Genomic DNA, 27,585 nt, shown 5'->3' on the forward strand with positions numbered 1-27,585 from the left:
CCACTGTTTGGGCACATGGAAGAATTCGGAAGGGAAGGAGCCAAGTTTTGGAATGCAGACTTTGATAGAATGGTCTGTGGGCGTCATGTTGCGCTTGCAGAGCCCCTGACGTACCTAAACAGTAGAAACCCCCCACAAGTGACCCGATCACATCAGAGGACAGAGTGCGATCACATCAGAGGGCAGAGAATAAAGCGCATTTTATTTTTTATTTTTTTGCGGTCGGTAAAAACCGACCTTTATCATGTTTTATGGGGTCTCTGCTACCCCCGGCAGCAGAGACCCCAAAGACACCCCGGGTAACGGCCGGCAGGAGCACTGCGCCCGCCATTGTAGTGCCGGAAGATGGCGGCGCCCATGTGGTACCACGAGGAGCACCGTTGTTGTGCCGGAAGATGGCGGCGCCCATGTGGAACCACGAGGAGCACAGGGGGAGACGGGTGAGCACCGGGGGAGACGGGTGAGTATCAGGGGACCCCATTTCTCAGTCCTCTGATGTGCGATCACATCGGAGGACAGAAATTAAATTGCAAATCGCTTTTTTTTGTGACCACCGGTAAACTGTTAATTACCGGCGATCGCAACTCAGGGGTCGGTAAAAACCGACCCGAATCATGTTCTCTGGGGTCTTGGCTACCCCCGGCAACGACTCTGGGGGGCGCTATACACGTTTAAGTACCCTTAACTGCCACCGTTAAAAGGCCTATCGGCGTTCGTTAAGGGTTTAAAAAATAGTTAACGGTAACCCAAAATCAAATGAAGTACGGTATGTTTTTTTTTAGCACTATATATTATGGAAAACTACTGCTATACAATTCCAATTTTTTGGGTATTTTACAATAGTGTTCGCCAAGCCATGGGAATATTCATAAGCTCTGTGAAGTGTAATTTTCTGGATAATGTCTGAAACTTTGGGGACATTATTCAATAACAAAAGGGCAATTTGAATTTAATTATTAACTTTAACATATAAGGATTTTTAACAAAGGGGAATATCATTATTAAAACTGTCACAGATATTACAGATTTTCCAAACAAGTTTGTTGCTTCGCCTGAAAACTGACAAAAACTTTGGTAGCGTCTGATAATTCCTGAATTTTTTCCCTAATAATGAGAAGATGCAAGAAGTTGCTGATTGCAAGTTAACATTTTTGCTGACTACCGAAAAGGGAAAAAGTCTGTTTCCAAAATGTAGATCTCACCTTTTTATCCTGAATTGGGATCAATAATCCAGAATTACGGATTTAGTTAATATTTGAATAACTTTAAGAGAAAGATTTTTTCTAATTTCGCCTTTTCTTAGTGGATTTTGCAACCTTTTTCCAGACTAAAATAGTAGCGGAAAACATTGGGTAGGAAGGGTCGGGGACTGTCGTGTTGATAATATGCTAAGAACACTGAAGTGTTTCAGAGAACGACATAGCTGGCTGCAGTGATTGGACAGAATCACCATTATTTGTCATTTGCATTTACCCGTATTTTTCAGATTATAAGGGTATGTGCACGTTGAGCATTTGCTTGCAGAAATGTCTACAAGGTTTCTGCATTTCTTGCAGCAAAAAACACTGTTGAAAATATGTTGCATTTTTTTCCCCTGTGCATTGAATGGGTCAAAAACGCACAAAGTTGACATGCAGCAGATTTAAATGCACAGCAAATCCTGACAGGAAAAATCCTGACCATGTGAACAGCACTTCAGTATTCTCATTGACTTTTTTGGCATAAGGATCTCTAGCATTTTTTGGGCCATTCCGAGTGGAAACACAGCAAAAACGCCTAAAAAATGTACAGTGTGCACACAGTCAAAAATGCATTGTACCATAAGCCACACTCCAGGTTTTGACAGTAGGAATAAGGAAAAACATTTTTTCTATTAAAACTTCCCTGGTGGTGTGAAATGGAGGGGTCATGATCATTACTTTTAATGCACTAGGGTAGGATAGAGAGGAAATAAATCTATTGTTAGTATTTATCTGCAGTGTGTATTTATACATCACATACCTGGCCCTATCCTGGAACAGACCAGACATTGTGTCTCCCAATCACACATCACCTCCTCATCTAAAAACCCTGTCAGTGTCCCCAATTCTAGGACCCCAGATCTACTCCATCTACACCTTATGAGTTGTCCCACGCAGAGAGTTCCACACTTTTCAGGATCATCTGTAAGCTGATGACACACAGATCTACCTTTCTGGACCATATATCACCTCCTCACTAACCAGAATCCCACAATGTCAGTCCACTATTTCATCCTCCTTCTCCGCTAGATTTCTAAAACTTAATATGGGCAAAACAGAATTCATCATCTTTCCCCCATCGCACTCAAACCCTCCCATCAGGCGTATCCATTAAAAGGGAATCCGTCATCTACTTTTTTGTATCTAAGCTTCGGCCACCGCCATTATGGGCTTATCTACTGCATTCTGTAATGCATCAGATAATGTAACCTGCAAGATAAGAAAAACAGGTTAGATTATACTCACCCAGGGGCGGTCCGGTGTGGTCCGATGGGCGTCGCGGTCCAGCGCCTCCCATCTTCATGCAATGACATCCTCTTCTTTGCTTCCTGTCGCGGCTCCTGCGCAGGCGTACTTTGTCTGGCCTGTTGACGGCAGAGCAAAGTACTGCAGTGCGCAGGCACTGGGCCTCTCTGACCTTTCCCGGCGCCTGCGCACTGCAGTACTTTGCTATGCCCTCAACAAGGCAGACAAAGTACGTCTGCGCCGGAAGCCAGATAGAAGACGTCACTGCATGAAGATGGGAGGCACCGGACCAGGACCGCGACGCCTATCGGACCGGTCTGCCCCTGGGTGAGTATAATCAACTTGTTTTTCTTATCTTTCAGGTTACATCGGGGGCTTATCTACAGAATTACAGAATACTGTAGATAAGCCCCTGATGCCGGTGACCGCAGCTTATATACGAAAAATGGTGTGACGGAGTCCCTTTAAAGTAAATGGCTGCTCACTCTGCCCCGCAGGCTTCCTTTCTTGGGGTAACCCTGGACTCTAATCTCCTTCAAACCACATATCCAAACAGTTTCCACTTGCCAACTCAAACTCAAAAATATTTCCAAAAATAGTCCATGCACTCGTATCCCGCCTCGACTACTGCAGCCTCCTGCTCTGTGGCCTCCCCTCTCTCTCGCACCCCTCCAACCGATCCTAAACTCTACTTTCCTACTAATCCACCTGTTCCCCCGGCTATTTCCCGGCCTCGCCTCTCCATCAGTCCCTTCACTGGCTCCCTATTGCCCAGAGAGACTCCAATTCAAAACCTTAACCATAGCATACAAAGCCATCCACAACCTGTGTCCTCCATACCTCTGATACCTAGACTCCTGGTACTTACCCGTAGGCAACCTCCGATCCTCACAAGATCTCCTTCTCTACTCCCTTCTTATCTCCTCATCCCACAATCTTATTCAAGATTTCTCCTGCGTATCCCCCCCTACTCTGGAACTCTCTACACCAACATATCAGACTCTCGCCTACCATAGAAACCTTCAAAAGGAACCTGAAGACCCACCTCTTCCAACAAGCCTACAACCTGCAGTGACCCTCGTTCCACCATACCGCTGCACGGCCAGCTCTATCCTCACATACTGGATCCTCACCAATCTCTTGTAGATTGTGAGCCCTCGCTGGCAGGGTCCTCTCCTCTTGTAAACGTTGTAACTTGTATTGTTAATATTCTTGTACTTGTTTTTTTATTATGTACACCCCTCCTCACGTGTGAAGCACCATGGAATAAATGACGCTATAATAAAATAGGGATTTTTGTGTACTCACCGTAAAATCCTTTTCTCCGAGCCAATCATTGGGGGACACAGACCATGGTGTATGCTGCTGCCACTAGGAGGCTGACACTAAGTGATACAAGGAAAATTAGCTCCCCCTCTTCAGTATACACCCTCTTGCTGGCTCTCAGCTAATCAGTTCGGTGCAAAAGCAGTCGGAGATCAATAACAACATATGAGAGGAGCGAAGGAAACCACTTCCATTGTCGTCACCAATTTTCCTCAGAACACTCCTAGCAAATCGAATGGAATGAGGGGATGAGTGAACAAGTGCGCAAGCTCCCTGTTGAAGGGCCACGGCCTTGTCTCAAGGGAGAATCACCAAACTTCTGGAATATTCCAGGATCATCCTCAAAAAGGATATCTGCTGGGCTGGAAATGAGGGAAAAACTTGTCTAAGTTTAGCTGCCAGCTAAGGAGAGAGAGGGTATAGCAAGAGATATGGACGACTCAGCGCAGGGCTGGAAGAGCGGCTAGAAAGTCAACCAGATAGGGCAAGACGACCACGCCTCTAGGGTGCAAGAGGAACATGACAGCCCCATAACCCTTGTGAACACTCTGGGTGCGCTAGGACAAGGTCGTGATTTGAAAATGCTGTTCACGAAAGGGAAAGCAAAGGAATTTTCAAGAGGGAAAAACATAGGAATGTGAAGGTAAGCATCCAGAAGGTTGGTGGATGCCAGAAACTCCCTTTTTCCGTTGAAGTAATGGCTGAGCGGGGAAACTCCATCCGAAGAAGGGGGACTGTGTCAAGCTTGGTAGAGGTTTGAGGTTCAGGGTCGGTCTTACTTTTCGGTCTCCATTTTGGAACCAAGATCTAGACCGTCCTGGACAACTGATCTACTTGCTGGTTGGGTCTATAGGAAAACAAAATAGTTAAGGTCTCTGACCAAGAGACCATTGCTCTAGCAACACATGCGGCAGCTAAGGGAGGGTAGAGCACTGAACTGGAGGCCGCAAGACGGAACAAACTAGATTTGCTATCTGACAGTTGGTTGTATTTTTAATTGATGATCCATTGGGTAGGGATACTGGTAGGTATACCACAGGAGATTCTACCAAGTGGCAGAATGCGCAGCTGCATGCAGAAGGAGGAAAAACCATCTCTTACTATCGCCGTTCTCTTTTGACTGTGCGGAGTTAAAATGATGAACCCTCGATCCATCAGCCTCTTAACAGGGAAGTGGAAAGGGATCGTCCGCCCTCTTGCATCATCTGCTAAATAGTGGAGATGCAGAGGGGGTGTTCAGATGCCAAAAAAGGAGCCTCTGTACATCCACAGAGTTAAGGTCCCTGGGTGGACAGGGCTGGTTGTCCGGCGTTAGGCCTAGCTGTAGAAGAGGAAACATGGAGGCGACACTCCGTGTGCTCGTCTATTGATGGTGTGGGGAGATCTGTGCCCTTTAAAAGGACCCGTCATCCTTAAGAATCAGACCAGGCATGGCATCTCACGTCTTAGGGAGGGAGCACCCAGCTTGTTTGCACATTGGCTGAAAAAGGATACCGTGCTTGCAGAGGTTTCTGTCCAGTGGATTGCTTATCCGGACGCTCCCTGTGAGGGTGAATGGCAGATGCTCTGCGAGGGAGTTTAGTTTCCTCATGAGGGACACTGCGTGATCTAGAGTGGGACCGAAGTCCTCGTCAATGTACAGAGATTGGTTAATGATATAAATAGGCGAATCCATCCTTTTCTGAAGTTCTGGTGAGTCCAGAACCAAGGAAATATCCGATCCATACTCAGAGACTTGTTCTCAGAAAATCATTGGTGAGGGATCAGGAAATGAAACTTCCGTTTTCTAAGCGCGTGTACGTTTCTAGAATACTTGCGGTCCCTGCTAGCCAACGGCTTTAAGACCAGGAAATACTGGTCATGTGCCTTTAAGACCAAGGTAGTACTGGTCATGTGCCTTTAAGACCAGGAATATTTGCCATGTGCCTTTTTAATCCCATATGACGTACTATCCCGTCAAGGTGACCTGGGACTTAATTCCCAGTGACTGACTATCGCAGCTGACATCCGGCACTATGTGCCAGGAATGGTCACGGACCGCTCCCGGCACATTAACCCCCGGCACACCGCGATCAAACATGATCGCGGTGTGCTGGCGGTATAGGGAAGCATCGCGCAGGGAGGGGGCTCCCTGCTGGCTTCCCTGAGACCCCCGGTACAAGGCGACGTACTCACCTTGTACCGAGCATCTCCTCCCTGCAGGCCCCGGATCCAAAATGGCCGCGGAGCTACTTCCGGGTCCTGCAGGGAGTACTTCCGGGACAAGAGCAGGCTCTGTTACCTAGCAGCAGGGCACGCCAGATCGCTGATCTGACACAGTGCTCTGCAAAGTGTCAGATCAGCAATCTGTCACTATAGAGTGATGTCCCACCTGGGACAAAGTAAAAAAAAAAAAATTTTTAGATGTGTAAAAAAAAAAAAAAAAAAAAAATTATAAAAAAAAATAAAAAAATTATAATATATATTTCACATAACTACATTTCTTTATCTAAATAAAATAAAAGTACACATATTTAGTATCGCCGCGTCCGTAACGACCCGACCTATAAAACTGTCCCATTAGTTAACCCCTTCAGTGAACACCGTAAAAAAAAAAAAAAAACGAGGCAAAAAAACGCTTTATTATCATACCGCCGAACAAAAAGTGGAATAACACGCGATCAAAAATAACCATGGTACCGCTGAAAACGTCATCTTGTCCCGCAAAAAACGAGCCGCCATACAGCATCATCAGCAAAAAAATAAAAAAAGTTACAGTCCTCAGAATAAAGCGATGCAAAAATAATTATTTTTTCTATAAAATAGTTTTTATCGTATAAAAAGCGCCAAAACATAAAAAAAAGATATAAATGAGGTATCGCTGTAATCGTACTGACTAGAAGAATAAAACTGCTTTATCCATTTTACCAAACGCGGAACGGTATAAACGCCTTCCCCCAAAAGAAATTCATGAATAGCTGGTTTTTGGTCATTCTGCCTCGCAAAAATTGGAATAAAAAGCGATCAAAAATTGTCACGTTCCCGAAAATGTTACCAATAAAAACGTCAACTCGTCCCACAAAAAACAAGACGTCACATGACTCTGTGGACCAAAATATGGAAAAATTATAGGTCTCAAAATGTGGTAACGCAAAAAATATTTTTTGCACTAAAAAGCGTCTTTCAGTGTGTGACGGCTGCCAATCATAAAAATTCACTAAAAAAACCCACTATAGAAGTAAATCAAACCCCCCTTCACCACTCCCTTATTTAGGGAAACATAAAAAAATTTAAAAAATGTATTCATTTCCATTTTCCCGTTAGGGTCGGGGCTAAAGTTAGGGTCGGGGTTACATTTATGGTTGGGGTTAGGGGTGTGTCAGGGTTAGGGGTGTGGTTAGGGCTATGGTTGGGGTTAGGGGTGTGTTGGGGTTAGGGTTTCAGTTAGAATTGGGGGTTTCCACCGTTTAGGCACATCAGGGCTCTTCCAAACGCGACATGGCGTCCGATCTCAATTCCAGCTAATTCTGCATTGAAAAAGTAAAACAGTGGTCATTCCCTTCCGAGCTCTCCCGTGCACCCAAACAGGGGTTTACCCCAACATATGGAGTATCAGCATACTCAGGACAAATTGAACAACAACTATTGGGGTCCAATTTCTCTTGTTACCCTTGGGAAAATACAAATTTGGGGGTCTAAAAAAACATTTTTGTGGGAAAAAAAATTATTTTTATTTTCACGACTGCGTTATAAACTGTAGTGAAACACTTGGGGGTTCAAAGCTGTCAAAACACATCTAGATAAGTTCCTTAGGGGGTCTACTTTCCAAAATGGTGTCACTTCTGGGGATTTCTACTGTTTAGGTGCATCAGGGGCTCTGCAAATGCAACGTGACGCCTGCAGACCAATCCATCTAAGTCTGCATTCCAAATAGCGCTCCTTCCCTTCCGAGTTCTGCCATGCGCCCAAACGGTGGTTCTTCCCCACATATGGGGAATCAGCATACTCAGGACAAATTGGACAACAACTTTTGGGGTCCAATTTCTCTTGTTACCCTTGAGAAAATACAAATTTGGGGGTCTAAAAAAACATTTTTGTTGGAAAAAAATTTATTTTTATTTTCACGACTGCGTTATAAACTGTAGTGAAACATTTGGGGGTTTAAAGCTGTGAAAACACATCTACATAAGTTCCTTGGGGGGTCTAGTTTCCAAAATGGTGTCACTTTTGGGGGGTTTCAATGTTTAGGCACATCAGGGGCTCTCCAACCGCAACAAGGCGTCCCATCTAAATTCCAGTCAATTTTGCATTGAAAAGTCAAACGGCGCTCCTTCCCTTCCGAGCTCTGCCATGCGCCCAAACAGTGGTTCACCCCCCACATGTGGGGTATCGGTGTACTCAGAACAACTGGCACAACAACTTTTGGGGTCCAATTTCTTCTCTTACCCTTGGGAAAATAAAAAATTGGGGGCGAAAAGATCATATTTGCGAAAAAATATGATTTTTTATTTTTACGGCTCTGCATTATAAAACTTCTGTGAAGCACTTGGTGGGTTAAAGTGCTCACCACACATCTAGATAAGTTCCTTAGGGGGTCTACTTTCCAAAATGGTGTCACTTGTGGGGGGGGGGGGGGGTTTCAATGTTTAGGCACATCAGGGGCTCTCCAAACGCAACATGGCATCCCATCTCAATTCCAGTCAATTTTGCATTGAAAAGTCAAATGGCGCTCCTTCCCTTCCGAGCTCTGCCATGCGCTTAAACAGTGGTTTACCCCCACATGTGGGGTGTCGGTGTACTCAGAACAAATGGCACAACAACTTTTGGGGTCCAATTTCTTCTCTTACCCTTGGGAAAATAAAACAAATTGGAGCTGAAGTAAATTTTTTGTGAAAAAAAAAGTTATTTTTTTTTTTTAAACATTCCAAAAATTCCTGTAAAACACCTGAAGGGTTAATAAACTTCTTAAATGTGGTTTTGAGCACCTTTGGGGTGCAGTTTTTAGAATGGTGTCACACTTGGGTATTTTCTATCATATAGACCCCTCAAAATGACTTCAAATGTGATGTGGTCCCTAAAAAATATTGGTGTTGTAAAAATGAGAAATTGCTAGTCAACTTTTAACCCTTATAACTCCCTATTTTTTGGTTCCAAAATTGTGCTGATGTAAAGTAGACATGTGGGAAATGTTACTTATTAATTATTTTACATGACATATCTCTGATTTAAGGGCATAAAAATTCAAAGTTGGAAAATTGCAAAATTTTTGCCAAATTTCCATTTTTTTCCCACAAATAAACGCAAGTTATATCGAAGAAATTTTACCACTATCATGAAGTACAATATGTCACGAGAAAACAGTGTCAGAATCGCCAAGATCCATTGAAGCGTTCCAGAGTTATAACCTCATAAAAGGACAGTGGTCAGAATTGTAAAAATTGGCCCGGTCATTAACGTGCAAACCACCCTTGGGGCTTAAGGGGTTAAGACCGGGTAATACTGGTCATGCGTCTTTAAGACCGGGAATACTAGTCATGTGACACGAAATACTGGTCATGTTAAGTACAGGGGGAAGATGCAGGGGAAGAGAGCAGTACTTCCTTACCCGGGTACAGAGTCATTCTGCCCCTTTAATACAAAACCTAGCCCCTGTGTGTGTGTTGGCAGGGTGGACCAAGATGGCCACCGGAGTTGCAGAGGTGGTAAAATCTCGCAGAGAGTGAGAGGCTCCAATTCAGGAGGGGAGGGGAGGGGGGGGGGGCACAGACGTGATGTGGGCGGAGCCTCATGACTTCCAGGAATAGGCCCAAGCTGGGGCCTAAATTTCTGCAGCCGATGTGAGAAATACCAGCGTTGCTGAGGGAAGCGATTGCTCCCGTGCCAGGGAAGAAGCGCCAGAAAAGGTGGGCGGAGACGCCTTAGCACACCACAGTGCGGGCGTGGCTTCCGGGATGCGGCCTACACATCAGCCAAAGCTGGGGGCTAAATTTTTGCAGCTGGACGGAGCGTTACCTCCGGGAGGTGGACAACAGGGAAGCTGAGGCTGTCAGCTTGTGAATATCCCACTGCAGAGGCCACCGCTGACTGGATCCACTCACCATCGGTGAGCGTCCCGGCATGGAGCCGCCGTGGATGACTGGGTTTCAGCGCTGAGGAAAGCGCGCGCACTCTACTGTTCTGCTGCAGGTCGGGTATTGCAGCGTGGACGGTGCAGGGATAATCCTCAATCCATCATCCCTTAGAGCTGCAGCCTGCTCCTGACCCGGAAGTGCTCCCTGCAGGACCCGGATGCAGCCCCGCGGCCATTTTGGATCCGGGGACTGCAGGGAGAAGACGTTCAGTACACGGTGAGTACATCACAGTGTACCGATCGTCTCAGGGAAGCCCGCAGGGAGCCCCCTCCCTGCGCGATGCTTCCCTGCACCGCCGGCACACCGCGATCATCTTTGATCGCGGTCTGCCGGGGGTTAATGTGCCGGGAGCGGTCCGTGACCACTCCTGGCACATAGTGCCAGATGTCAGCTGCGATAGGCAGCTGACACCCGGCCGCGATCCCCCCGTGAGCGCGGCCGATCGCTATGACGTACTATCCCGTCGGTGGGAATTAAGGCCCACCCCACCTCGACGGGATAGTATGTCATATGGGATTAAGGGGTAAACAGTCCACTCACACCATCATGTTTAAAGAAAAATAAATGGTTTTTTTTTTTACATTTCTTTATTTAAATCGCATAAAAGATAACAGACCAAAGACACGGAATGCGCTACAACCATTGGCGGCAAATCAACCTTCATAAAGTTTGCGATATATGGAACATTAATTCGAAATCGGGATCATTATTCACAACCCATAATCTGAACAACAATCAGTCCTATTCTCATTCAGGAGAATGAGACGATATTATCTCACTTGTCATCCGTGTGCTGTCTGCATACAATTTTTTATTTATTTTTAACTCAGCAGCTATTAATCTTTTATAGGACCATGTACAGATTCCTATACTACAGAATTGTAATGTATCCGTAATAATCAGATGTCATTCTGATGATACGAACTGCATGCAGTTTTTTTTAATCAAGCTGTCAAATTTCAGAGTGAAGTCGTAGCATGCCGAATACAGAGGAGAAGAAAAAAAATACACAGATCTGCACAATCTCATTGAATAACATTGATCTAAGAGCAATCTAATTTTTAAGTGAATTGCACGCATTCAATATATAAGCCAGTGTGATGGAGACACACAGCTCTTCTATATGCGCACACACACACACCCCTTACAGCTCCTTCTGGGCATGTGACAATTACACGACCGGAAAGGTCCTGGAGCTGGTCGGGTGTAAAGTCCTTCAGCTGCTCAGCTCGTTTCCTCTCCTGCTCAGCACCGATCACACAGATCAGTGTGGGGCAGGAGGAGAGCGCAGTCCTCTCTGATCGGGAAGAATGCGGTGTCTGCTTTCTCCTCCATCACGGAAACTGCCTGCAGACTATAAGATGCACAAAATCATTAGCAAGACTCCTCATGTGGCAAAGTCACTGGTAAAGTAGTGGAGGAGAGATATGTGTCACTACGCTTAATGGCATCAGTGATATAAAGCCAGAGTGTGCTCCTCCTGCACACTAAAGTGTTGTGAGGCTTTAGTTAAAGTTGCATACATGGGCTGTTTTTATGTGGACATCTATAGAGTGGGTGGGAAGATGTCCACCTCATCTCCACCTTGCAGAGCCGGCACCACCGAGTCCTGACAGTACCTGTGTGATGTCACAGTCATGTGATCAGTCACGATGGAGGAGTCACTTTGTCTGAGGCTTAAGTAGCTGCTTTCCAAAGGCTGCAGTGTTCAGTGTGCATGGAGAGGAAGCACTCCAGGAAAGTGTTCGTGCCTGTGTTGTATCCTAAAACCTGAACTGTGTGTGTTCTGCTAGCTGTGAGCGGGAGGAACCCCGTTCTTAGGACTGTATTTCCTGTAACCATTTTTTTTGTTCTCCTGCTTTTGCCCAGAGGGCTGTATTTGCTTTACTACACTATGGGTTAATGCATGCTGTCTATAATAAACCAAAGGTAGTTCTTAAAGCCGCAGTGTACCAGAGTCTACCTCCATGTTCAGCCGAGTGAGCCGATCTACCACACTTACTACAAAGTGTGTCTTAAAGTAAAAATAAAACAAAAAACAGTACTTTAAAAGCTTGATTTCCCAGGACTGTCACATCATATTATCACTAGTTATTTATATTGTTGCACTATGACCTATACAGACATACCATTAGTTCATGTTGTGAAATAGTCCTGATCGCTTCTACCCAAACCATAGAAGTAGCCACTTTACACATTGTATTATATATTAGGAATGGATGAATATTAAGAAAATAGCCCTATCCTTCAAAACACCATCCTGATTTACAGACATTCATGTAAGACAGAATATTCACGGATCAGACCGGATTTGGGCAGAAACTGCAGAAGTTCTATAATACAATGTAAAAAGCGGCTCCAAACTGTGCGAGGTCCAATCTTTAATTACGAGCCACAATATGCCATTTTTAATTGGCAGCCAAGCGCGCCATATTCCCCTTATAGAAATGATCATGCCACAATCCATAAAGAGCAACAGTCACGATAAAAAGATAAAGGCAGTGAAGGATGGGTATTGTAAGAGGTGACAATGGTCAGGCAAGACCCTGCTAGCAAAATTATTTTATATAAAACACACATTAGACAAGGACATGAATATAAATGTTTATGGGAAAAACATGCATGGCCTTCAACATTGTACACTCCATGACAAAACAACAGTTACCTCTATGATTCGACTATCAATACGGCTGTATGGGTGCCAGAGCCCACGATCGTCCCTCCACTGCCAAATGGCTCCGTCAGTGTTTTGGGCATTTCCTTTCTTTAACATTGTATCAACAGCAAATATTCCTTCTTTTGGTAAACATGGCATCAGTTCACTGCAGCAAGTAAGTGGTTATGCAAGTTATTTCTGATTCCATAATACAGAAGGAGCCATAAGATTGCATCGATCTGCGTTTGAACAGTAAATAACAGCAAGGTTGAAGAAAAATGTAATACATACCATATAAGAGAAGTCAGTTCATACAATTCTTGAGGACTTCTAGGGACCAGGTCAATTTGCTCCAGGCAACTACCATTTGAGGCACCACACAAAAGGAAGTGAAGAGTTTCTGCTATGTCTGAAATAAACAAAATATGAATTTATAGTGCCAAGAAGGGTGTGCACAGAAATATACAAGCAGGGTATGGTTTACTCCATATCCTGACATCATACATAGAGACCCCAATAGCACGTTCTAGTGCAAGAGGAAGGAGTGGATTCAAGAGAAATGGGAAATAAAGGAAGCACCGATACTTCTCCTTTATGCTGGATTCACTTCTGGCTTTGGCTTAAGGGTTATTCCCATCTCCAAGATCCCATCTCAAAATGTAGTAGGTGTAAGAATATTAGCAAATACCTCAAATTAGAAAGGTAGTACAGTTTTTCTGATTCGCTATGTCTTACTTCATGTGCAGGCATTGCAGGACCTTAGGCATCCATGGTTACAGTCACTAGCAACTAGCTGTCACTTCATCAGTGGCTGTAACCATGGATACTTAAGGTCCTGCAATGTTTGCAAGAGGAAAGATATAGCGAATCAGAAAAACTATACCACATTTCTAATTGGAGGTATTTTATATTATTATTACACCTACTACATACGGAGATAGGATCTTGAAGATGAGAACACCCTTTTAAAAAGGGAACCTGTCATCTTGTGCATGCAGTCCAATGTGTGAACAGCGTGGTATAGAGGAGAGAAGATGAGCAGAATGACGTACAGGTTTTTGGGAAAAGATTCAGTATAACTTGTATTTTAATAATTGAAATTCTTGGTGTTTGTATGGAGTCCATTGGGCAGTAATACTAGCAATGTCCATCAATCTGATCAGCTCCTCTTGCTCTACCAGCAAAGCAGATATTTTCAACAAGACAAGTTTCTTTTCAAATAAAGAACCATGAACAAGCGAGACAAGTACATACTTTGCTTCATGAGCTGCACGGCCAGCGTGGGGCAGTTAGAGCACATCAAGGAGAACATCCTGACGACCATGATGAACATGCCCGAGCTCAAGATTGGTGGGGTCACTACCAAGAGTTGCTGAATGTTGGTGAGCAAGTCTTTGGAAGCCACTTGCTGGAGAAGGTTCTGAATGAGAGAAGGAAAAATAAAAGTGCTTAGAACAAAACAAATACAAAAGCCCGATGTAATCGTCGTACTTTTATTGCAAGTTTATCTTTTTTAGAAAACACAAAAAAGGGACCAGCAGCGAAATTCATCCAAAGAACACAGAGCAGCATTAAGCAAGCCGAATGAAATTCTAAGAAAAAAAATCCAGACATCTTGTGATACCTAATATAAGAAAAGCACAATACGGAAAAATTACATTTTGCTTTAATCTACTCGCAACAATAGACAACAGCAGATATCAAAAGGGTGAAACACATGAATTTGTCTTTTTTCAACCTCGCTGCCTATGTAAGGAATGGTGTTCAATACCAATGCATTTTAATTACAAAGACCGACTCCAGAAAGAAAAACCCTACAGGACGAGCTCCAGGTAAAAAAAAAAAAAAACTTACCTCTTCATGCTGGAAATTATCTACCAGACGTGCAAAACAGAGGCAAGTGCTTTCAACAGATTTCTTATCCTACAGAAAGAAAATAAAATATTAATGTGTCATCTCACTTACGTACATACGCATAACAGGTGTCCTAGACAGCAACAGCTTATACAGTCATGGCCAAAAGTATTGACACCCCTGCAATTCTATCAGATAATACTCAGTTTCTTCCTGAAAATGATTGCAATCACAAATTCTTTGGTATTATTATCTTCATTTAATTTGTCTTAAATGAAAAAACACAAAAGAGAATGAAGCAAAAAGCAAAACATTGATCATTTCACACAAAACTCCAAAAATGGGCCAGACAAAAGTATTGGCACCCTCAGCCTAATACTTGGTTGCACAACCTTTAGCCAAAATAACTGCGACCAACCACTTCTGGTAACCATCAATGAGTTTCTTACAATGCTCTGCTGGAATTTTAGACCATTCTTCTTTGGCAAACTGCTCCAGGTCCCTGATATTTGAAGGGTGCCTTCTCCAAACTGCCATGTTTAGATCTCTCCACAGGTGTTCTATGGGATTCATGTCTGGACTCATTGCTGGCCACCTTATAAGTCTCCAGTGCTTTCTCTCAAACCATTTTCTAGTGCTTTTTGAAGTGTGTTTTGGGTCATTGTCCTGCTGGAAGACCCATGACCTCTGAGGGAGACCCAGCTTTCTCACACTGGGCCCTACATTATGCTGCAAAATTTGTTGGTAGTCTTCAGACTTCATAATGCCATGCACATGGTCAAACAGTCCAGTGCCAAAGGCAGCAAAGCAACCCCAAAACATCAGGGAACCTCCGCCATGTTTGGCTGTAGGGACAGTGTTCTTTTCTTTGAATGCCTCTTTTTTTTCTCCTGTAAACTCTATGTTGATGCCTTTGCCCAAAAAGCTCTACGTTTGTCTCATCTGACTAGAGAACATTCTTCCAAAACATTTTAGGCTTTTTCAGGTAAGTTTTGGCAAACTCCACCCTGGCTTTTTTGTGTCTCGGGGTAAGAAGTGGGGTCTTCCTGGGTCTCCTACCATACAGTCCCTTTTCATTCAGATGCCGACGTATAGTACGGGTTGACACTGTTGTACCCTCGGACTGCAGGGCAGATTGAACTTGTTTGGATGTTAGTCGAGGTTCTTTATCCAACATCCGCACAATCTTGCGTTGAAATCTCTTGTCAATTTTTCTTTTCCGTCCACATCTAGGGAGGTTAGCCACAGTGCCATGGGCTTTAAACTTCTTGATGACACTGCGCACGGTAGACACAGGAACATTCAGGTCTTTGGAGATGGACTTGTAGCCTTGAGATTGCTCATGCTTCCTCACAATTTGGTTTCTCAAGTCCTCAGACAGTTCTTTGGTCTTCTTTCTTTTCTCCATGCTCAATGTGGTACACACAAGGACACAGGACAGAGGTTGAGTCAACTTTAATCCATGTCAACTGGCTGCAAGTGTGATTTAGTTATTGCCAACACCTGTTAGGTGCCACAGGTAAGTTACAGGTGCTGATAATTACACAAATTAGAGAAGCATCACATGATTTTTCGAACCGTGCCAATACTTTTGTCCACCCCCTTTTTATGTTTGGTGTGGAATTATATCCAATTTGGCTTTAGGACAATTATTTTTGTGTTTTTTTCATTTAAGACAAATTAAATGAAGATAATAATAAACAAAGAATTTGTGTTTGCAATCATTTTCAGGAAGAAAATGAGTATTATCTGACAGAATTGCAGGGGTGTCAATACTTTTGGCCATGACTGTAAAAATGTATGGGAAGCATGCGCCTAAACTGCCTCGTTGCTGCAGAGACCAAGTAAAACACATGAGCGCTCGCTTTAAAGCGTCACTCCAGTGAATTCCCCAACATATCCCAACACAGGAGTGATGCTTCAAATTTAAGGTCCCTGCCCCTACTCTCATACTTGCCTGCCGGCGTCTTCACTTCTACGTCGCCATCTTGTGACTAATTTCTGACAGCCGGAAGAGTCTTTACTCATCCCTGCCGCTCCCATTGTTCTCCTGCAGAGTGGGATCTGCCGCATCACTCCAGTGTTTGCTGAAGAGAGTCGGAGGTCACAACTCAATGAAAGTCTATGAGAGCCTAGTTCTGCCTGTCTCAGACTTACACAGAGCTTTGTGACCATTACTTCTCACTTCCGGACAGTCAGAAGTTTCAGTCACAAGATGGCAGCGTGAGACCAAAGTGGTACCGTCAAAGTGAAGACTCCGGCGGGTAAGTATGAGAGTAGGGGGCAGGAACCTTTGTTTTTTTCAGCACTGGAGTGTTGCTTTAATAATAATGAAAAATTGCTGCACTTGATCTATACAGCCTATTAAAAGGGAAAAAAAGCATAAACAAATGTTTCTGGCATTAAATGACTTAATAAACAGTAAAAGACTTAACTTCTGTATTGCCCCAAGAGCATTTTTTTTTTTTTTAACATATTGTGGTAAATGAAACATTTCCATTTTCACACAGATTTACAAATCGTTTATATGAAAATAAAAAGGAAATGATAATGCTATAAAAATTGCTTTAGAAGTTCTCACCTGATGTGTTAATCTCTGAGTCAGCAACGGCAGAGAATCTGCGACAAAGTGAAACTCCTCTTGGCTGATGCTCTGGCAGCAGTTGGCTGCTATGGCTAAAGCGTTCCTCTGAGCATTGATGCTGAAGAACTCTAGATATAAGAGGCAGTCGGCAAGTCCTCCCTGTGAAATAAGCGGTCATCAGTGGTCAGAAACCACTTATAAACTAAAACCGAATTGCAAGATGCAAAGGTGAACTGTGGTGCAGCCTCTGTAGTCGTACTCACAGCCTGTAGGATGGCTTTACTGTGCCTGCGGGATAACATCTCAAGAGCTGTGAGAGCCTGTTCTGCTACATCAATGCACTGAATCACTTGCAACTGAAAGGTAAGAAGAAAAAAAAAAGAAAAAAGAAAGATGGTTATTCCACCTTGTTGTGTCTGTCTTTAAACATACACATCCATTGCAAATGAAATAAGACAATTCCTACCTTTTCTAAAAACACAGGGATAGCATCAACAACCACAGCTGAGGAACGTGGAAGTGCTTCCATCATGTAGGTTAAGGCTCGACATGCATGGTTCATCTACAAAAATACAGAATACAATGTGTGGTTAATAAATGAAAACACCTTCTGTGATTTATCATATAAAGACTGCCATCCTCTGCATGACGTGATCATATAATGATTTCATGCAGCGACGTTTAGTCCTCATAATGCAAATACTTCACATTTACTGCATCTGAAAATTCAGTAACCCAAGATCACTAATTTAGCACTCAAGACCTGCTGACAGAAATGAACCTAATCAACAAAGACAAGGTAATAGGAGACAGCGTCAAGCTGTAAGGTGTATCGAGGTTGGAAACGATAGCACTTACAATGTCAAAGTTGTGCTCCATCTGCAGCAAAGTTATCTGAAAAGACATCAGAGAAAGAAAAGTTAAAACAATAATGCAGTAATGTAATATTGTATTCAAGTGTAGCGTTATTTCAGGTGTAAAAGCCAATAATGCCCCCAGAATTCCTATATGGGATTATTTGGGTCTTCTCACCAGTGCAGGCACTACATTCTTCACAGGGAATCCTCCGAGGGTTTCTTCATTTCCCATCACCAGCAGTTGGCACATCTCTATGACAGCTTGAAGTTGCTGACTCTCGTCTGTCGCCTGAAGGCCCTGCAGCAACTGTTGCGCCTTGGAGCCTGAAAAGAGGAGTTGTATCATGGCTTGTACTAACTCTCCAAGTAACAAATCACATACACTGACTGGTGTGGCCGGCCGTTAAATATCACATTGTGTAGAATATATAAGATCCAGAGTGACTTGTGAATGAGCTGCAATGCTCAGCACTTAGATGGACCTCCACATTGATATACGCTGCAGGTGAGTACAATACCTTCATTGTCCATGGACAGCAATGGTCATATCTCATGGATGCAGAGAAACAACCATGATTGCCTAAAGCAACACAGTGATGCAGATTCATTAAGACTTGCGGCAGTGTTAATGAGTTGGTGCATCATACACGAGTGATCCCTTCATTAAGAGGTTCAAGCCATTTAATTAATTTGGTGCATCTTAAAAGTTGTATGCACAGCACCAGAAATGCTAGTCCATGTTTAGGACTAAAGTAACATTTCTGGAATTTAAAAAACAAAACAAAAAACTTTTGTTGAATTTGACTGACCGGTGTAGCCACGACCCCTCTCAAATATTGAGAGAGCTGCTACAAACTGGCATTATACCAGTAAAAACGTCAGAACATTTTTGAGACTCTACAAAGCATCTTACAACCGTTTTATGGTGTAAAAGCATTAATGAAACGCCCCAGTCTATTTTTATCTTTACGATAACGCAAAGCATACTTTCCCCATCAGTAGTGTAAATAGTAGTAGATCTAATAAAGCGCGCTGCCGGCAATGGCTGCTACTACAACATCGGTGTCAAACATCTGTGCATCAGTCAGGATATAGACAATAAAGAACCAGATGTGGGGGTCTTTTATCCAGAACTCAGCCTTGTGTTTGGGTCAGGAGACCAGTTTGTAAGTACGTGCCTGGACCGTGATACAGATGTGTGAACCCAGCTGAACAACGCTTGCGGTTCACATGAAACTTGCATAGTGTGGCTCTGATTCTGTTGCCAGCACCGAGCTTCACCATAAAGCTGTCCAATATCCGTTTTTACTTACTTGCTCCACTCCCAATTGTCCGATGGAAGAGTTGGGACATACGAGGTCCAAGTGGTCCAAATAGATGAGGAGGAAGGCCTCGAGCTTCTAGGAGAGCTGTGTATTTGACACAAGATAAAAAAAACTTTAATAAATTGGCTCATGAAATATGTCTGTCTTTAACTTCTTTAGGTTTGTTATTCTTTACCACTGAAGAATGATACAGTTTACCAGTGCAACAGGTGTTAAAACAAAAAAGAGGCATCCCCCCATCATTACAGGCAATCACTGGTCACTAATGTTCTATTCAGCTTCTACATCACACAAGGATACTTCTTAATTACATAGTTTTGGAAAATATAATCTGAACTACAATGGTTAATAGGGATGTTGCTATACAGGACAGGTTAAGGCCTACGTCACGGTACATGTACAGACCATAATTTCCATACCAGGCAAGGGTCTCGTTACCCGTACTAAGCCTCAGAGGAATATATGAGGCAGGTAGCTGTGGGACTCCTTACCCTGCCTGACATGGAGACTGCAGACCATGACACATGGATGTGTGGAGTCTGCCTTAAAGCAAGCAAATGATCTCCATCAGAAATAAATACTAGTGCATTGCCTCTTCACAATGCTCATGCAGTTATGAGACTGCTAACTTAACATTTGCCGATTTTTAAAACCGAAGAGATCATTCAGACATCCATGCATGGACTGCAATGAATAGACTGGACATGGCTCTACCGACAAGAGCGCGGCAGCCTCATAGAAATTTATCAAGCTGTCAGGCCCAGGTCACGAGACCCGCAGCGAGTCCTTGAATTGCATGTATGATTAGACAGATACACGGTCTTCTGAATGACCCCTCAGACACACAAATGCAAAAAAAAAAAAAAGAAAAAAGATCTGTCTGCAAATCTCCAGGTCAACTGGACTTTTCAAAATGTAAAGTCTATAAAATATGACTCAGAAGAATTATGTATATGTGCTTTTTATTTCTTGAGACCAAAAAACTGTCAGTAGACAAGCGCAGATCAGCCTCATTGCATGGCGAGGGTTTGTCTCACGTTGCTTTCTTCAGGAGCGAATTCCTGGTTGCGCTGTTCACGCCTGATGATTGACAGTTCAGGTTGGCCGCATTATCGCGCTGCAGGTCTGAACTGTGCGCTCTTCTCAGGATGCTAGAAGGCAACTTTGCCTCTACAGCATGGGAGAAGCACGGGGACACAAACTAGCCAGATCCAAAGACCTGACCAGCTTCAGAGCAGCACTCGCAAGCCGTATAGCAAACAGTTTGCAAGCCCCTGCTTCTAGCTCAGACTGGACATTCTAGAGAAGAAAAAAATCCAAACGTTATAGAGAAAGTTAAAAATGAGAAATTTTGCCGTTTAATAAGCAATATGGAAAAATGACATAATAAGATGAAACAACCAGTTTAACATAGATTATGACGAGTGAACGGTCTGCCCATTGTTACCTTGTAGTCTCCCCATTTCGGAGTCATCGCTCTCACTTTCTCCAGATGTCGTCATCCCCACAGCACCAGCTACAGAGCTAGAGGCTGGAGGGGAGAGAAGAGATGAAGATCTTTCGCCAGTTGTTCCTGTTAAAGTTGTAAGTTCATGCTATTACCATATAATTAAAAGCTTATGTAGTATGTCCTTCATGATAATATATATGGAGAAGATGCAGGAAAGAATGAGCGAGAGAACAATATTCAGTATATGACACTGCCCTCCGCCCTGCAGTGACGAGGCCGCTCTTTCGGTAACCTCACACCCGGCACTGGGTCACGTTCTTGTGTCAGGTACATTTATCAGGCGGCTGATCAGAACGTGCACGTTTACACCGTGCAGGCACCGGCAGGGTAGTCGCATACACCAGGAGTACATTTACACAAAGGTTTTACTTTGGTAGAATAACCAAGCAGGATTACTGGTCTCAAGGGAAGTTTTTTTTTTTTTATCACAAGGATTTTTATTTTTAAAGATAATCCACAAGGGCAAATTAGTTCTATTCCCTTGTAATAGCAGTGGTCTTGTCTGTTAGCAGAGATTTCGGATGTGGCAGGTTTACTTAACCCACAAACTATTCTGATACAAAAATACGGTACTTAATTATACAGTAACAACAGCATAGTTTGGAGTTTCCTTACAGATTAATGGAACTAATGGGATTAAGAAAAGAACTAGAGCGTTATGTGCCTATACTGTATGTGACTCTTTATCACAATCATTAATAAATACTATGTGAACACGACATTACCTGCTGCTCCCTGGGCAGTATCATCTGTGCGTGCAGCTGAAGAATTGGCTCCCTCCTGATTATCAGGATCTGCCATCTTCTCCTGTCGGCGAGCTTCAGCTGCTGCTCGCTTGCCCAGGCCAGAGCCTCGCCGACTGACATGGAGAGAAAGAAAAAGGTCTTTATTCTAAAATCCATACTGATAAGAAAAAGGGACAAGAAACTGGGGCAAAACTTTATATGAACTTAAAAGGTTTGCCATTACTGGACAACCCCTGCTTAGTTAGCCCCATTTATTATAATAAAAAAAGAAAAAAAGTGTATACCATATACCAATGCTGCTCCAGGGATGTAGGCACCGCTATGCTTTGCAGAAATTGTGACACTAAAAGGGGCATTCCATCGCAAAGATATGTAGTAGGTGTAATAATAATAATTTTAGCAAATAACCCCAATTAGAAATGTAGTATAGTTTTACTGATCCGCTATGTCTCTTTCCTCATTATCCATGGTTATGACCACTGATATAGTGCGCATGCACACTTCTGCTTTTCAACTTTGCCCGCTGTTGGGTAAAATATACTGCGCAAGACATGATTTGTCACGGTGACTAGGATAACGCAGGAAGCGCCATCCACGTGCAGGACGGTGAGCAGCAGCCTGGGGGAGGGGAAGCCCAAAGTCACACACATCGGACCAAGCGGAACTGATTAGAATACAACGCAGGAGAAATCAAAAAAGGTTTTCCAGGGCTATACGGGGGAGTCAGGGAGTTACACAAGTATTTAAGGAATGAATAGCAGACACTGAGTAAGATGATAATTTTAGCTGGTATGAGACACAAAAATGGTGACTCAATATTAGAGGCGGAAATGCTGCCCAAATTTAACCAGTTCAGGATCGAGAAGGCAGTCATGGAAGTAACCATGTTGATACCTTATAGGGAGTCTGGCTGTGTCTGACAAACAGCTCCTCGCTCCCACAGCTCCGCAATGTCCTGAAGTCAGTGCAGAGTAAAGTGTGGACCACCCATACGTTTATAGTCAGTCCTGAGGCAGTTAATACGCCGTTATCAACTTCAAATGCTTTTTCTTATACATGTAATCCTAAACGAATTTTCAGTCTAATATACCTGGTGCTAGCACAGGAGCCCGTGGTCTTTTGTCTTGTGCTCCGCCGCAGGCTGGGGAGCTCAGCAGGCGGCGACTCACTGCGCTTCTTGGTGGATTTTCTCAAGTCTGAAACGTAAAATAAACATAGAAATAAAAAAAATAAATAAAATAAAAAAAATGTGCTTAGGGCACATGGAAGTCGTTTACGCATCAACAAGAAAATGCATAACTTGAGAAGGAGACAACCACATGTTAGAAACAAAACGTTGATTTCAACAAGGCAAATGGGAGTTTAAAACCTGAAACTTTGGACTTTATTTTGCTGGGTGGTAATAGCGAAACAGAATCCTAAGTTTATTATAAAGAGGATTCAGAAAGGAGACTCCTCAGGAGTCAGGAATGGTGACAGATGTCATATGAAGCCAGCCTAACATACGGATATACATCCATCCAGGAGTGAATATCCATCAATCTAATTAGATCGTGATGAACATTATAAAAAATAAATAAATAAAAAAGGTACTAAAGGTAGAGAAAAATAACAGTCATGAGCATATCAGACTTTGCTAGTCAGGGGTCTATTCATTTTCTATCACTCTGCTGGAGATTGCAAAGTAAACTGCTTAGTTACATCTGACAGACCAATAGACAAAAAAATAAAAATGGACTGAAGCAGCACAAGTCGCAAGTGCAGCCATCTATCTATTGAAGAAAAAATGTTTGACTAATAAACAGCTTGTATCAATGGGCTTTAACTCAAGTTAGAAGTCTCATACAGATACTTATTTTATGGTCTTACCCCGGTGCTGGAGTCATAGCAATACTGCTCAGTACTGCTATATAACATCCTTAAATGTTGCTGCTTCTCAGCATGATACACAGCACACAGACCCTGCTCCCCAGTGTCCGCAGCTGCGCCCTCTTCCTTCCCTTCCATCTACTTTAGGCAGCAGCTGCGCCCTCATCCCCATGTTATGCTGACAATAGTCTCCTCTCTGACAAGAGTGATCAGTGCAATAAAGAAGCCAATATGTTGAGAAAGTCACTTTTCTGTAATAACATGTATTATAATTTTATTTTCTCTTGACCTTTTTTTCCGGGCTTATAACTTGATGAACACTTTACATAAACTTCATAGGATAAACATTACATTTTATTTTTAAATTAAATGCAATTTTGTTTTCTAAATTTTCCATTTCACCATCTATAAATGAAAGTAATCCTGAAATCTTGCAATTTCCAGTCTGGCCACTGAGCTCTCGTGACACCGACCAGTCCCATTCTCTTGAAATCACTTTCTAGCATTCAGCTCATTATCACAGGCAGGATTACAATGACTGGTAAGGGATCAATTATATGAATAAAGTGATTGAGCTGAGGTCATCGTATAGTGGACAACCCCTTTAATTTGCAGTCTACTGTTTGCCACGTATATGTGTCAAGTGCTTTACTGGTGATTGTTTATACTAGAAAGCAACAGCTCAGGCACGTTTAATACAACTATAAGGGACATTTAAAAAATAAATAAATAAAAGATGCATTGTTCACTCATTTTAATTAAAAAATAAAGGAGGCGACAGATTCCCTCTGAGTGTATGCCTAGCTAATGAGCACCCTGTGACATAGGAAGCAGTCTTTACATGGCGCTAATCACCCAAGAATGTGTGGACCACTCCCCTGTCAAAATACCTGCTCGACTGGCCTTATAAAAGGGTTTATTAGACGTAAAAACTCCAATTATACTCCAACATATGGCAAACCTTCCTGTATGCCAATTAATCAGCAAACAGACTCAAGTGACATCCGACCTGGTGTATAGAAAATATATATATATATATATATATATATATATATATATATATATATATATATATATATATATATATATATATATATATATATATATATACATACATACATACATACATACACACACATACATTCACACACATACATACACACATATTCACCGCAGCACCCAAACCTTCAGCTCACATGTAATTTTTCCAATGCATTTCAGAAGCTGGCAGACTGGCTTGGGTTATGGGGAGGCTTTCTCCGAATGTTGTGAAACCCTATGCTGTGCGACTGTCCCGTAAGCGCACTAACTGGCTGCAGAGCTGTCGCACATCGACGGCGCTGCAGCCAATGACAGACGTTGGGAGCAGTGGCAGAAACGCTGTGTGAACCCAGGGAAAATGGAGAAACATACGTGGGTTTTTATTCTTCCTTTAAAAACTCCCGATGTTCTGAAAGAGGCTAACGGAGACCTCAGAAGTCAGTGATTTTTCACTTACGCAAAACAAAAAGGCAATTTTTCAGCAGTATTTTGGATTAGATTTTCATCAGGGTTTTGTTAGAAAACGGACTAAGGCTTCTTTCACACTAGCGTCGGAATCTCCCCGTCGCAATGAGTCGGGGAGAGATTCCGACGCTAGCGTTTGCTGCATTGCACAATGGGTGTTGTCCATTATTTCACACATCCATAGTCCTGTACGGGTAATATTCGTCTAACGTAGATCCAGGGACCTAGTCCGACTGGCATATAAGTATTCGGTAAAGGAATTTTCCACCTTTATGGGGCAATTAGCAGCTGCCTCAGAGTTTTTGCCTTCTGATCAAATGATGGACTTGTGCCTACTGTCAGCCTTAAAAACTATGAAAAACAGAAGTCTCCGTACTTTAAAAAAAAACAAAAAAAAAAACTTCAGTCTGCAAAGAAACACATGCACGCAAATAGTCTCGGACGAAAAAGGGAAAGTGTTTTATTTGTGAAAACCATGGACAGAAAATTTGTGTGAAAAAACAGACGCTTGGATGAGGCCCAGTGCTGGGTTCACAGTCGTTTCAGTGCAAATGTAAATACAATACAATGTGACTAAGCTCGTGTGTGCATGTACCCTCTATAAGTAACGTATTAGCGCATGCCCCGTCACATGTGACCTTATGGCTGAGGATTTTGCTCATAGCTAAAGGTACCTTCACACTAAACGACGCTGCAGCGATCCAGACAACGATCCGGATCGCTGCAGCGTCGCTGTTTGGTCGCTGGAGAGCTGTCACACAGACCGTGCTTGCTTCTCTGTACTGGCTGTGAGCACAGCGGCCAGAAAGCAGAGCGGTGACGTCACTGCTCTGCTTTCCGGCCGCTGTGCTCACAGTGAGTGCAGGAAAGCACAGCGCCGGAGGAAAGACAGCGGAAGGTAAGTATGAAGCGTTTGTTTTTATTACTTTTAGGATGGTAACCAGGGTAAACATCGGGTTACTATGTGCGGCACTGCGCTTAGTAACCCGATGTTTACCCTGGTTACCAGCGAGGACATCGCTGAATCGGTGTCACACACGCCGATTCAGCGATGTCAGCGGGAGAGCCAGCGACCAAAGAAAGTTCTGGCCTTCTAGCCCCGACCAGCGATATCACAGCAGGATTCTGATCGCTGCTGCGTGTCAAACTGAACGATATCGCTAGCCAGGACGCTGCAACGTCACGGATCGCTAGCGATATCGTTTAGTGTGAAGGTACTTTAAGGCTGCACCATCATTTGCTAGCAGCACGCTGATTTTGTTGTGGATTTTCAGGCCAATTCCACAGCACACAATAATATTAGCGAAAATGCAGACAAATGCATTAACATTCATGGGATCAACCAACCACCCTAATGTCTGTGGAGGCCTGTCCGCTCTCCAAACAAGCATCAAGGATCAAGGGCAGAGAAGGGTCCGGCCAATACATTTTCAGCATGCCTATCAACCCTGCAGATAAGCTGCTGTCAGGATTCTGGCAGAGGCTCGCTCAGAGCACAGGGGCATTCTGCCAACCAGAGATCCATTGTGTAGGTGTCAGAGATCAGTGTCAGATGCTGGCTGAACAATCATTCAGGCTATGTCTAAAGGCCCCGTCACACATAGCGACGCTTAAGCGATCCCGACAACGATACGACCTGTCAGGGATCGTTGCTGCGTCGCTATGTGGTCGCTGGTGAGATGTCACACAGTGCGATCTCCCCAACGACGCAGCAGCGATGCGGCGACCTGTAGCGACCTGTACAACGATGCTATTTCATGATGATTCAATGGGACGTCCTGTCAACGAGGTCGTTGGTAAGGTGTCAAACACAGCGATGTGTGCTACCCAGCGGGACCTCAACGATCAAAAAACGGTCCAGGCCATTCCGACACGACCAGCAATCTCACAGCAGGGGTCTGGTCGCTGCTACGTGTCACACATAGCGAGATCGCTACGGAGGTCGCTGTGCGTCACAAAACTTGTGACTCAGCAGCGATCTCGCTATGTGTGATGGGGGCTTAAGGCTATGTGCACACGTTGTAGAATTTCCGAGGCAATTCTGCAACTCCCTGCCACGGGTGTTACGCATGCGGTGTTGACAAGTGTGACCAACTTTTTACTATTGATGCTGCCTATGCAGCATCAATAGTAAAAAGTTATAATGTTAAAAAAAATTGTGGTATTCTTACCTTCAGGCGGCCCTCACAGCCTTCCCGCTCCTCGCGATAGCTCCCGTTCCCAGTAATGCCTTGCGGCAATGACCCCATCACGGGAGACCGCTACATCATCACAGGTGATTGTCGCAAGCAGGGCAGGACTGGGACTAAAATTCAGCCCTGGAATTTGAAGTTATACAGGACCACTTGTCACATGGTGACTGTATAATATCTTTGTACGCTTGTAGGCAGGGCCGGTTTTAGGCAAAGTGGTGCCCTAGGCAAAGTTTAAAATGGGGCCCCAAATGCTAACATACTGCACATCACACAGAAGCATTTCGGTTGTATTTACAAGCGCCGAGTTCAGGCCGCTAAATGAGTTTGATCGACAATACTGAAATTGTTCAACACTTGTTTCCCGGCCTCTTTCCACCAGCTGAGGAATAACGATGGACGATGGAACAGAACGATCACTAATAGATCACCAACAGATCACCATACAGTATCATGTTAGCAGCACATCTACAGTTTACACCGGCGATGTGCTGCTGAGAAGAAGGATTTTTGTTTCAGCAAAAACAATCTGAATATGCAGAATTTTACTTGTTTAGTAAAATA

At 43.5% G+C, this 27,585-nt stretch overlaps 1 protein-coding gene across 10 annotated transcripts in view; it reads right to left on the bottom strand.

Annotated features, from left to right (window-relative positions):
- Positions 1–27,585, bottom strand: part of TRIP12 (thyroid hormone receptor interactor 12) — a 178,332-nt gene that overhangs the window by 39,027 nt on the left and 111,720 nt on the right. For 6 of the 10 annotated variants that reach the window (XM_069727855.1, XM_069727854.1, XM_069727857.1 and 3 more), the window contains 13 exons: positions 22,545–22,650; positions 21,434–21,567; positions 20,646–20,729; positions 19,187–19,282; positions 18,049–18,197; positions 17,875–17,910; positions 17,483–17,578; positions 17,280–17,372; positions 17,014–17,175; positions 14,433–14,501; positions 13,833–13,998; positions 12,870–12,987; positions 12,588–12,744 (listed from right to left, as the gene is read on the bottom strand). In XM_069727855.1, the coding sequence (XP_069583956.1) occupies positions 12,588–12,744; positions 12,870–12,987; positions 13,833–13,998; positions 14,433–14,501; positions 17,014–17,175; positions 17,280–17,372; positions 17,483–17,578; positions 17,875–17,910; positions 18,049–18,197; positions 19,187–19,282; positions 20,646–20,729; positions 21,434–21,567; positions 22,545–22,650 (1,466 nt within the window). Of the gene's footprint in view, positions 1–12,587; positions 12,745–12,869; positions 12,988–13,832; positions 13,999–14,432; positions 14,502–17,013; positions 17,176–17,279; positions 17,373–17,482; positions 17,579–17,874; positions 17,911–18,048; positions 18,198–19,186; positions 19,283–20,645; positions 20,772–21,433; positions 21,568–22,544; positions 22,651–27,585 lie in introns of all 10 variants that reach the window. The other 4 variants (XM_069727851.1, XM_069727850.1, XM_069727858.1 and 1 more) reach the window with 1 other exon arrangement.

Source organism: Ranitomeya imitator, chromosome 5, assembly GCF_032444005.1.
Source record: "Ranitomeya imitator isolate aRanImi1 chromosome 5, aRanImi1.pri, whole genome shotgun sequence".
Lineage (NCBI taxonomy): Eukaryota > Metazoa > Chordata > Amphibia > Anura > Dendrobatidae > Ranitomeya > Ranitomeya imitator.